The 13,138-nt window shown below is 36.6% G+C and overlaps 1 protein-coding gene across 3 annotated transcripts in view; it reads right to left on the bottom strand.

The window, feature by feature from the left end:
• The window catches only part of SSBP2 (single stranded DNA binding protein 2), a 168,261-nt gene that overhangs the window by 28,181 nt on the left and 126,942 nt on the right, over positions 1-13,138 (bottom strand). For all 3 annotated transcript variants that reach the window (XM_065745229.1, XM_065745226.1, XM_065745227.1), the window contains 4 exons: positions 12,415-12,474; positions 9,113-9,179; positions 8,731-8,801; positions 4,874-4,941 (listed from right to left, as the gene is read on the bottom strand). In XM_065745229.1, coding sequence (XP_065601301.1) covers positions 4,874-4,941; positions 8,731-8,801; positions 9,113-9,179; positions 12,415-12,474 — 266 coding nt within the window. The remainder of the gene's footprint in view (positions 1-4,873; positions 4,942-8,730; positions 8,802-9,112; positions 9,180-12,414; positions 12,475-13,138) is intronic.

Raw genomic sequence — 13,138 nt, 5'->3', positions numbered from 1 at the left:
TCCCTGGAAACATTAGGAATTCCTTGTTATTTATAAATAAGACAAAATGACTATTTGAAGGCCCTGAAAATTGAAAGGCAGAGCAGAAGACAAAGCCTTTGTATTTAAAATGGCATTTTGGCCTCATTAGCTTTAGAAAAGGGACATTAGCCACTGCAGCTCATGAGACTTGAGGAGTTATTTAAATACACAGAAAAAAGTAGATTTTATAAATGAGTTCAGGAAGCATTCTATTTTAAAGTTTTACAAAACTAAAAACTATCAAGTAGATATGTTGCCTGAGGGATTTAATTAAAAATTTATTTTTTATTGTATTGTTGGCAAGACTATTAGAAAAAAATTACCTCAACCAACCAACTGAAATAGATCAAGTGAAAATTAAAACAATAATTCCATTTTGTGCTGCTGACATATTCAGGTGGTTGGATAACAGAAATGTAGGAGGGTCTCCTCGATGAAACAGTCCCTCACCAAAGAGGAAGATATGTTTAAGGATATTTTTCTGTGCCTTGATGATCCCTCCATGAAAGCTAAAACTGCACCACACCAACACATCTCCATAGTCACCTCATGCAGCACATTCACTGAAGCATTTCACAGAAGCTTTTAGCAATGGCCTGCAGCTGCCTTTTAGCCAGAAAACGGACTCACTGCCTCATGCAAGCAATACCTGACACAAGTGGACTTCACAGACACAATACTTGGGTCATGCATTCAGCAATTTCTCCTCTGCTAATAACCACACTGGAAATATTAGGTGTTCTGTCTTTGTTTCTTTCTCTTTTCTGAAATGTCCCATGCTGTGTGTGGTTTACTGGCACATCTCTTTACGAGAAACCAGCAGCATTCAGATCAGCACCAGCAGCCTGTTCACCATAAAACCCTGCACGTGTTTTGTGTAACACAATAACTCCTATTGAAAAATATCAAACGAAAAGTGACTGTGACTATCCTGCTGCTTATGAAGAAGTACAGAGATAAGAAAAAGCTGTCTCGGGTAGGTGGTTGGATGAGCTGCAGCACCAATAGCAACATGGAAGTTTAGGCTTTATGAGGAGACTGGGAAACCAGCTCCTCTCAGTGTCCCAGTACCTCAGGTGAATGCCCAAGTTTAAAACCAAACCCTGCTAATGCCTGTGCTAGCCTGCAGGCTGCAGTGCTGCTGCTTCCAGAGAGGAAACTCACCTTTCATCTACAAAGCTGTTGGAATTTGCATATTTACTGGAAGTCATGGACAGCACTAAGTATAGAATTTGAAAACGCTGTAGCAGATTCTGCTTGAAAGCCATATGGTTTACTCAGAGCATAATGCTGTAAGCTTGTAAAACACATTAGAAAAGGCTACCTGGATTTTTTTTCCCAATGCAATGAAAGCTTTTTCTTTCTTTTATAAAAATGTTTACTTTGAAAATATTAATAGATAATTATGAATGTATGAATTTACAGATATCTGCTGCTATCACTAAATAAAGCTACAGTCTATTCTTAAGGCTTATATCCTTGGAAATACTGCACTTGGAAAAATCAAGTCTCGTATTTCAGTTTCCTAATAGGAAAATACATTCCATCAGAAATTAAACCTCTAGATACAAGTTTGGGAATGGCAGTTAAAAATAAAATCATATTTTTTTTCTTTTCAGGTATGACTGAGATATTCTTAGCACCTGAACAGCACTGCAGGTCACACAGGCCATTAAAAAGCGCCAGAGAAATCCAACAATGCTCCCTGAAATTTGTCATTTTGGTCCTATAGAAAGCTTTTTTTCCACAAAGAAAAAAAAAAATCTTACTAAAAATGGCTCTACCGATTTTCAGCCTAAAACCCTATAGCTAAAATAAAATTATTTTGAAAAAGACATAAGATATGTATCAGCTGTTTCAAGTAATCTAATATGCATTAGCTATGATGAAGCACAGAATTATTTAGCAATGCTACACTTAAGGAGTATGTGCTCACGGACTGAAATACTGTCTATGAGCTCTCAGGCTGGTTGCTGCAGCTTTTGACAATAAAGAACACTTTCTCATCCAGAGAAATGTAAAATTATATTTGGCAGATATTCTGCTCTTAGCCAGAGCAGCTTCCTTTGAAGCTTTCCCAGGAGAAAAAGCTGGATTTTAAAATGGCATCTGCTTTTGTAGAATGCATGCTTTTATATTTTAACATTGCCAGAAATCAAAAAACATTGAATACAACAGCACAGAATTTTAATGTACGATATGGCTGTGTGAAGACACATGTAAGTTAACATAAGGCAGCAGTTTTATATATAGTTATCCCCTTCCCTAGAAATATAAGTACATGAGATGGTTTCCACTGTTCTTCCTTAGTGCTGTGCCTTAGGAAATAGACAGTCAAGGAGTAAAACAGAATGAGCTCAACACATGTGCTGCTGCCTGCAGGTCGTCTGCAGATTTTCTATCTGTTTCTGAACTAGACTGGACATGACAAGTCTTTACTGTGGCTGCAGGGTAATGGCAAACCTGACAGCAGCAATTTTACAGTAAGAAATGAGCATGGTGTCTTGGAAATACCATTAGAAGAAGTCCAGAGCTCAGTAATGCCTCTGATCCTTATATAAGTGTTTGTCAATCCATCTGATGACCAAAAATGTATTTCATTTGATGAAAAAAACCCAAAACCAACATTTATGCAGTCAGGCATACAATAAAGGAACTCCAGAGGTCTGTGATTCAGCATGTAGCATAGTTCAATGTATACTAGAGCATAACACTCCTGTTCAAGCACTCTGGAGTCGACTCCCCTATGCTTTCAGTGTGCACTGTAATATGCAAACGGACAGCAGGTTGTCTTGCTCAGAACCATGAAGGTGTGGTCTGTCCCATTCCAGCTGAGCTGGAGGGAAGATGAGCTTGTAGGAGTGTTGTATATGTGTTGTATATGCCTGACAAGACAAAGAAACAGTTATGGCTATGTATTTCATAACTGTTGTTTCACACTGTGCTCTTCTATGAATGGAAAACGCTGTATCAGACCTCCTGTACACCCCAAGCAAAGTTCTCCAATTCATGCTATCCAATTCAACGGGACAAACAAATTCAAAAGAAAAAGCATTCCTCACATACTTTGATTGAAAAGAACATGACCTACATATATTTACTGACTCAACGCAAGATGAAGCTTGCTTAAGAAATGTTGTGACATGGAAGTGTCAGTATTTCAACCCATAACCATCATTCTATAGAAAGGGACAGACAAGGAGTTCTGTTTGTCATCCAGAATCCTGTTCATTTTTCTTAGGTAAACTCTCATTTATGTGGATAAGTGTTGTTAAAATGCCTTATCTGTCCTCAATTTTACTTCTAGAACATTTAATTTTAGAAAGTTACGTTTTCTTTTCTTAAAAATACATCTCTGTTGTGCTCACACAGTGAATTTCATTGATTGCACTTCCTTGTGAAAGCTCCTATAAATTGCCTGGTCTCCAATATATCATGTACACGACAGAGTAATACCCAACTTTAGCATTTATTTTATTTGCTTCAAGAACTCTAAGTATGTCTGGAGATCTGAAGAAATTAAGGGTAAGATGGATTAAATACCTTTTCTTAGCTGTACTGTTTCAGTAGCTTTTTCAAGTGCAGAACTTCTTACTTTTAATGCAAATTGCCATCTCTCATTATATCCCCCTCCTCCCCCCCCCAAATAAAAAAGTGTAGAAATAGGAATCTAAGGTGTAACAAACATATGCAAGTCCTGATTATTTTCTCTGTGTCTATCTGCTGGAAACTTATTCTTGGAAGACAAAGGTGTAAAAGGTGTAGAACAAGTTGCTCCCTGACTTTAGACTGTAAAGCCATTTTTGTGTCCTGATACACTGATACCATACTGCCTTCTGTGACTACTCCAGGGACGACAAAATGACAAAATGTAGTAACTTCAGTAGCATCAGGATCAAGATACAAGAATGACCACGCAGTTTCTGGTCTCTATTATGCTAGCTGGAATTTTAATAGCCCCTTTAATATTTTTATCTCCTATGAAATAAATCTAAATAAAACAAACAGCATCTTATTTTTTTCAGGTTCGTTCATCGTGTAACAACTCTATACAAGCAAGGATTTATGTGAAGTGCAGAAGATTCCTCACTGTGAGTCACTTGTTTTGGTAAAATCCATAGTTTAAATCCAGTCACAGTAATTTTACATATGAAATTGTTCTACATGCTTAAGAAGGGTCTTGTCTACAGGTGTAAAATGAGTAATCCACTCCAATGACTAACTCCGTGCCTAGAATAATTCAGTGTAGCTCAAAGCTGACATCACTTTTTACTAAATAGGAATCCAGCCTCAGAAGTACATAGAAATACTGGAAAACTTGCACTTGTATCTGTAAATCTGTTCCTTCTGTTAAAGGTGAAAATAAATGTAGCCATGGAAATAAAAGCAGTAACAGAGAATAATCAACGCTTATTTCAAAAAAATTGTTTCGTTGTGTTTTTGTTTTAAATAAAGATGGTTTCTTTTTTTGCTAAAATTACGTAATTATTTTGCAGAAAAGAATCATACTTGTACCAGTCTTTACCAAAAGAAGAATAAAAACGGGTAAGACTAAAATGCATACAAGGACATATTGATGACTCTAGTGACAAAATATTCACAGCATTTTTACTTTGGCCTCTGAAAGAAACTCATTATTGGTACAGGTCTGAAGGGTCAGCAAATGAACCTGAAAAAGATGCATGCAGGACAAGGAAGCTGCTGTGGGTTCAGTTTTTGTAATTGCAGTTATTAGACATCAAAGCATGTTACTTATCAAAGCACATTTCCCCTAACTTATATAACCCAAATGTCACTTCTACAATGAAATAATGATTTTTCTAAACATTATAAGGTTTATTATTATGCTTACATGTTCATTCCAGGCATCCCCGGGCCACCTAAAGCATTCAGTGGGGGTCTCATTGCACCTCCATAGTTCTGCAATGATAACCAAGGGTCAGACTACCACAAAACAAAAAAACAAAACCAAAGAGGAGGGGGAAAGAAAGGACAGCAGGTTAATGATATCCCTATGTAACTGCTGACGGGATAGGCCAATGTAATTCATTCTTTCAGGAGTTTCCATTGTTGACTTAAAAAAATAATACTGTTATCCCCAAGGAGAAATAATTACATGTAATATTCAATTAGAAATATACTAAGAATTCTTAAAATGTGAATTGTTTAAGAGGAGTTATTTACAGTCAAGTCAACGTTTACAATGCATTGGTCTTTTAAACCAAGGAATCTCATTCAAAATCAGAATCCCAGACTTTGATTTTGAGATTTCTACATTACAGAATTTAAATAAAATTTCTTTTGTTAGTTTTTGTTAGGGTACCAATGAATTCTGGTATGAAATTACACCATATGATATCACTTCAACAACATACAACATAACGATCTCACTTCCCTTCAAATCAGTCAATTTGAAATATGAGCAAGATGAAAATTATTTAATATGATAATAAATGTCATAGCAGTGCCAAAAAATGAATCATCTAATGCCCATGAAATCAGAGCTACGCTCCAATAACGTGACAAAAGCCTAACAACTGTACTGTTTTATATGAAAAACTAAATTGTACCTATTTTAATTCAGATGACTACAAGCAGAAGAGTCTATCATATCAGCTCACATTTATAATGCACTCTGTGGTCTGTTGATTTTTCTTACTTTTTAAAAAACTTTTTTTTTTAAATATTGCAAAGGAATGGAGAATGTAATATTCTCTAAAATGAACATAACTGAATTAAACATATTGGTTCTGAATTTAAGAAGGTAGAGAGATAAGCAAATAATTTATGTTTAAAAATCTAAGTCACTGTATGTTTTCCAATAACAAAACTAATATGCTCCAATTGGTGTACACGGTGCTAACAACTACAAAATGTACATAATGTAGGCTTATGGGTATTCTCTGTGTCATCCCCATTCACAAAGCATGTAAACACATTCATGATGCCATGAATACATGAGAAAAATCCAACAGTGATATTCAAAGTACTGGTCTAGTGTTTTTCATATGTTGATGGATACAGATATCGGGAATTGATAAAGAACTCAGAGATGAGGTACCATGCTCTAAAGAGAAACCCCAAATATTTAATTTTCCTCACTGATAGACACTCCTGAAAGCGTATCATACAGAGATTTGCAAGAACACATTCAAAAGCTGCAAACACAGGCCATTTTCCAGATAAAACTGTGACAATGATCCAACAGTGCCATATGAAGATAGTATTTGCCATAGTTGTTGAACACTAATCACTACTCATTTCTTAAATTTGTGTGTAGCTCACAGATCAATTGGTGTGCATGCTCAGGCAAAAATCAGCCAGATCAACTCAAACACCTTGTTTAACCTAAGTTACAACAGATTATTTTGCCTCGACAACTCTTTTGTCAAGAGTTGTAGGGCAGGAACTGATGGGATAGTCGAAGCAAATTTGTACAGGAACATCATCTGACAGTACTACTGGAAATGAAAGAAGACATTGGCTAACTGTAACAAAATAGTGATTCTATATCTATTTTATTTTATTTTCCTATCTTGATTTAGAGGGCTGAGTAATTTGTCCCTTTTGGTCTATCTCTATTTTAGTCCATGAATCATCTGTGCAGGACAGGGTTAAAGATCATTATGGAATCCTGAGGACTAGAATACTTCTAATCAAATGTACTTCCAACTCTAATTACTGATAATTCTAATCAAATGTACTCTTTCATCCTAAAATAAGAGCACTTTGATTAAGGCTACTAATACACACATTCCTTCAGCTGCAGCTATCCTCTCTGTCGGAATTTGTTTTTTCCAGGTTTTGACTTAAAGACTCCACCACCACTGCTGATCTGGTGCTGAGTTGTTCAAGATCAGGGGGCCAGAATGAGATACATGATCTTAAATATTGGGATTAAGTATTCTATCACAGTGTGCACTGTGATTGGGACTGGGATTAAGTAGTCTATCACAGTGTGCACAGTGCACCTTGTTCAGCTGGCATAACTAAGGCTTGAAAAAAAACCAAAGAAAAAACTGAACCTACTTCTTTGAAGCTTTTCACAGATTCAAGCATTGGTAACACTGCTTTTGGCATCATGCTATTTTGTTTGGAACAGTGTAGAATCATAAAGCGCAAAACACTGAGATAAGCATTTATATATTAGCACATTAAGTGTTTCCCAGGTTTAACTGCCAGTGCAGCAAGGTAGCACACAGCCTTGCATTCTGGGCACACCAGGGCCAAATGTACAGCTCTGTAGCAAGAGGATCTTAAAAGTAGGTTTGAAAAACAAAGTGAGTTTGGTCTTAGAACTGCACTCTGAGATGATCCTAAGAGCAATACATGAAGATGATCCATTTACAGAAGAAAATTATTTATAAAGTTTAAAGTTGTGTAGAAGAACTATGTTTTCCCCATTTTAAGAGGATGTTCAGCAAAAGAAGGAAGGAATTTACAAAAACACTGCATTTTAAGAGACAGCAAAAATGGAAAAAAAAAACCAACAACAAAAACACCCTTATAAAAACTGGCATGAGATTTGCCTGCTGTGTGACTAATGGTGCTGCATAAAGTATCAGCTCAATCTCATCTGGCAGCACTGGAAAGCTTCTTTTTCTACCTCCAAAACACAAGTGGTAAATAAACATCAATGCTACAGAAGGAACAACAAATTTATTTAATAACAGTTTGTTGGTCACACAGCAGACATTGTGTAGACCACACAACTGGTTTCTACCAAGAAGACCCAAAGTAAAGGGTACTGAAAAGGCATTTATGAATAGATTTGAAAGGCAAAGCTATTTAATCGTTTAAAATTCAGTTTCTTTTCCAAGAAACAAATAAGGCACTAGAGAGATTATCTAAATTGCGAAGTAAAAATGCACAGAGAACAAATTACTGGCAACATGGCATAAAACACAACTACCTATATTTTCCCTCACCAAGAATGTTGACAAAATACAAAGCAACCTTTCTGATTCATGTTTCAAGTACACATGTGATGTGTACTTGAAATTGAGGTGTTTTTCTACCTCAGTTTATTATTATAATGTAATGCCAACAAATAGTGGTTTTGCACTTTTGAGGAAAGCATCAGTACACAATGAGGAACAATGAGGAACCTTGGAGAAGGTAGACTCTTGCAATCCAAGATTGCTTTTCTCCTTGGAACTGAAGCTGGAGAGATGTTTATGATTGATGCACAGCAGAAATAGAAGCATGAGCTCCTAATTTTATATTAAAAACTCTTTGAAACTAACAAAAAAATCTATCTCAACAGTGGTTAAAGAAAAGTCTTAACACTTTTCTTTTTGCTAGTTTGCCTGAGTAGCACTGTAGTACTAAGTGGTACTTACTACGAGATGAACTTTACCCTCCTAGACAGCATAATATAATAGGTTGAGAGAACCTCCTTTGACACTTGGACTCCTTTACAAATACTATCTTTTAATTAAGACATACACTGGATGTAGGAAAATGAAATAAGTGAGTTAAGGATTTCCTTCTAATTTCAAATATTAAAAAAAATGAATTCCGAGTTTTAGATTTTTTTAAAGCTGTAAATCAGATTTTCCTTTTTTAAATAGTTAAAATTTATTTTTAAATGCTATTAAAAGAACTCCTAGCACATTCTATCTTCAATCTATGCAATACCAGAATCAAAATAATTAAGTATAAACACAGATCTCCCAATAAAAATGGATATCTATTTACAGAATGTACCTGTGGTCCTAAAGGAACCATTCCTCTTGGAGGAGTCATTCTCTGCATAGGTCCACCCATGTTTGGATGCCCTGGAAATGAAATTATGTGGTTTAAAAAGCTATGTGAAATACAGACACCTTCCAAGGCAACTTTAATTGATCATTCTACTGGGAGGTGTTCCTTCATATAGCAGGGTAATTGGAACTAGGTGACATTAAAGGTCTTTTCCAACCCAATACATTCTATGACTCTAAGATTCCTTTTAAATTAAGAATAAACAGAACAAAAACAAAACAAAAACAAACAAACAAAAACAATCAGTAAACTCTGAAACACTGACTGAAGGACACCAATTTGAGAAGATGCTACTTTATATGATCCATATATTTATTTCAGTCACCTTGCTGCCGTGTTGGGTCCATCCCGCTAGGCAATAATGGCTGACTTCCTGGGACACCTCCAAGTGCCTGCAGGCACAGAAATCAGATTACATGAACATAATACACTGAAAAGCATATGGTTAATAAATAACAGGTAATATTTTGTTTTTAATGTCTAGATATTTCTTCTGAGACAAGAGTAATGCATAAATGTTAACACACTTAAGCATCCTAACTGAATGCACCGAGTGCCCAACTAAATGTCCTAAATGTCCAACGACACCATCTATGGATTTGTATGGCCAAACTCTTGCAATTCTTTGGAATTATGATAAATAATCTCCAGAACAGATCCTCATCCAATTTGCTTCTTTCCTCCAATGCTTCCTTTGCTGTAGCTCACCTATCATTTAACCTCAAATCATTGTCTATTTCTTGGTTACATGGCAATTTATCCCAAGTTTATGTTGTTACAGTTTTCCCTTTTAATTGTAATTTTAACATCTTCTCTTAAGAGGCACCAGCGTGGACACCATGACACATTTCATACGAGTGAGCTATAATCAGGGCAGATGGATACAGCACTCAAAGAGTAAGACAAAGCAGGGCTGTGATGTGGGACATGGACATTCTACCTGCTTCACCCTTGAAGAGCACTAGTTTATTACTCAGCTACAGGAGACAGCAACAGTCACAGCACTTGTTCCTATAACTTGCCTTCAAGTCTGAAGAAAAACTGTGGTGTTACTTCACCTCTGGTCCAAATCAATATCTTTTTTATTTTTATGTCCCCCTTACAGTAACTGATTCAGGATTAAGGCTAATTTCTACAGTTTAGTCAATTGGAATAAAGTTTTTTTGCAGCTAATCCACAAAGTGCCATTTAAAATTCCAAAATAATAATACTTCTTCGTTAAAAAGTGTCTGGAATGAGTAATTCTTGTGTTAAGAAAATATTCTACTCACATAAGAAAATAATCTACTCAAAAAGGCAGCATAGGTAACTGCTTACTGAGGGGATGGATAAGTTACTGCTGATCTGAAAGTACTGTGATGGCTTTGGGTACACAGAAAAGGGAATTTATCTGTAAATATTTTATAGATTATTTTCAAAAAAGGAAGGAAATTCAAAATAAAGATGCAAATTATTACTTTATTTTAGCACCAAGTTAAAAGTTATTCTAAGGTAATATTACATAATAAACACATAATCTGTGATGTCATTTAAAACAGAGTTTTACATTTACTTCCATTGCTTGACTGTCCTAAGGTCAAACGTAAAAACAAGACATGAAATATACAGGGAAGTGTCAAATACTCTTGTAAGGGAGGAACTGGTCATTTCTGCTCAAGACATCAGACGAATAAGGATGAGCCACTGCAATATTTCACTGATACTTGGCTCATATGGTCATTACAATCTCTTGCCAATGCACCAGAGGACTCTCCAACAACACGGAGTATGCCAGCACAGCATGGGCATTGCCAAGAGCAAATACTCTTACAGGACTGGATCTAGCAGGGTATGATGGAGCTCTGAAAACATCCTGGGAATACTCTGTGGCATGCAGTATTTACTAATGTTCCTTACCACAGAGCCCAGATCCAACTCACATGCCCCAACATGGGATTGGAAGTACCAGGCATGCATGCTTCATGTCACACATTCCTGTACAAAATGCAACTCAAATGACCTATGTTGAGGGATGCAGGTATAGGTATGATGGTTTAAAATCAGAATAAACTCTGATAAAAATCAGATAAACTATCTCCTTGTAACCCAAATGCTGGCCTTAAGGCTACATTATAGTAGTTCATTACTTCTAGTGGTAGTCCTTAAGGTCCCTTTAAAAAGTGCAGTTGTGCTAAGAGCAGTAATTCATGAATGCAGCACAACATAAATGAATTGCAAGAGCTGTAATTCACAAACATTATCTTGCAATTCTACACTGAAAATGTACTGTGTACACAAAAATAATTCTGAAATAAAGCTGTGGTTTGGCAGCATTCACCATGACCAGGTTGCTGTGCTACATTTGCACAGTTCAGAAATGTAGAAACAAAAGAATAATGGATATCCAATACTGGTGTACCCTTGGCTAGGACATCACTGAAAGGTGCAAAACTCTGGAATACATTTTGTAAAGCATTACAGTATACTACTGCTAACTAACATTGAACAAAGTACTCTGGATGCATTTCATTGCAGTTATATTATCCCTTGATGTCCACACCAGCAATGTTAAGTCACATATTTCCTCTGTGAAAAAGCAGCTAAGTTATAGATCACCAACAGGTGACCTAAGGAAGTCTTGCAAGCTAAAATGTTCCCAGTTCACAAAAATTCATAGTTCCATTTTACTACAGTATTGTGTCAATGGTCAAGAGAAGTTTGTTGACATTGTGACACGCAAATACAGAAAAGTTCAGGTCTGGTGACAAAAAAGATGGTCCTGGAAGTCTAGGTTGCACAAAATGATTTTCTAGCTTTCCTGTCAGCCTTTCCAAATCATGCAAATGATGCCGTTTTTCTTAGTGCTCCATCTCATTCTCTCTTAAGATGTCAGCTGCTCGCATTCACTTTCTCCTCCTCCTTGTGCACTAAGAAAATAACAATACTATCTCTTTCCAGAACCATCTTTTCACATATGGGCCAATAAAGGTCTCTGACGATGAACAACAGCTCATTACTAGTTCCTGTTACACTCTGGTGGAGATTAGAAAAAAAGTGGTAATACAGTTCTTTTATAAAGGCTTCAGAGTGTCTGTAAGAGGCATAGAACAGTTGATGATAACTGCTTCTCACCAATCATCTCCTGTTTATTGTGAAGTAAATATACTCCACTGTTACTGTAATACTTCATACATCCAACAAAGAAGAGGAAGGAGTGATGCATTTTGTGTAGATTGAAGTAAAGGAGTTCTAAGAGATACCTGTGTAATATGTTTAGGAAAGCTCAGAGAACATAACAGTTGGGGATGTGTATTGCCTTCAACCCAGGCAGGCAGCACAGCCTGGCTGAGGTTAACAAGTTTCTTTCTCTGTACAAGTCCACTGTGTTCTCCCTCTGCAGACAGGCTGAGGGCGTGATAAATTTTGATGTGTACACAGTAATTAAGCACAGGACGGTGAGCCAGCAGTGGCATGATGTGTCTATTAGTGGTCAGAGAAAATGGAGTGGAGAGGAGTGGAGAGGGGCTGAGGCATTTTTGCGTGCCATATATTGACAGCCTTCAGGACAGTGCTCCCTGCTCCCAGTACTGCACTACAACTATGCACCATGACCCGGACCACGACTGTGCGGGAGTGATAAATTCTTACCTGGTTGGGTATTCTTAAAGGTGGCCTTGGACCTCCAGGGTACCGAGGGGACATGAAAGGCTACAAAAAAAAAAAAAAAAAAAAGAAGAAGTACTGCTAAATAATTCAACTTAGATTGTAAATATCACATTGAATCACTGGATAAATGGCTTCTGCCATACTCAGACTTCAGACATGCAGCTTAAATACTTCCACAGAGCATGCAGATTATTCCACAACCTTTAGCAGGGCTAAATAAATTAAGGGATTCTCACTGAAAATGTATACAGAGACAGATTATTTAAAGTTTTGTTGCAGCTATTGTGAGTATAAACAATTTAATGCTTTAACTGCGAAGAATAAGCCAGGTAGCTTGTGTTATCACACATCTAATCTCTTCATTGCAGAATTGTGAGAGGTAACCCTGGAACCCAAAAGCAAATGTTCTTGGAAGAGTCAAGAGCTAAGTACCAGCATAATGATTCACAAGTAATTTCCCCTCACATTTTCATAATAATGCAGTAAAATATCATACAAGATTTGACCTTTGAGGGCACAGATGCTTTTATGCCACAGGCTTCTATAACTTTAGTGGTTCATGTGAACCATACTAAAACATGGACTCCTTCCATCCCTCCACACACAACTCCACACTCATTACAACTTTTTCTTTGTCAAAACCACATACACACTAGTCCTGCATTATAAGCTTCTAGTGGCTTTTGCCTTCTTGTGTACTATTTCA

This window comes from Cyrtonyx montezumae, unplaced genomic scaffold (genome assembly GCF_038088225.1).
Source record: "Cyrtonyx montezumae isolate F1298 unplaced genomic scaffold, pur_monq_1.0 scaffold_34, whole genome shotgun sequence".
In the NCBI taxonomy this organism is placed as follows: Eukaryota; Metazoa; Chordata; class Aves; order Galliformes; family Odontophoridae; genus Cyrtonyx; species Cyrtonyx montezumae.
The sequence above is the reverse complement of the archived record's forward strand: the minus strand, read 5'-3'. Positions and strand labels throughout refer to the sequence as shown.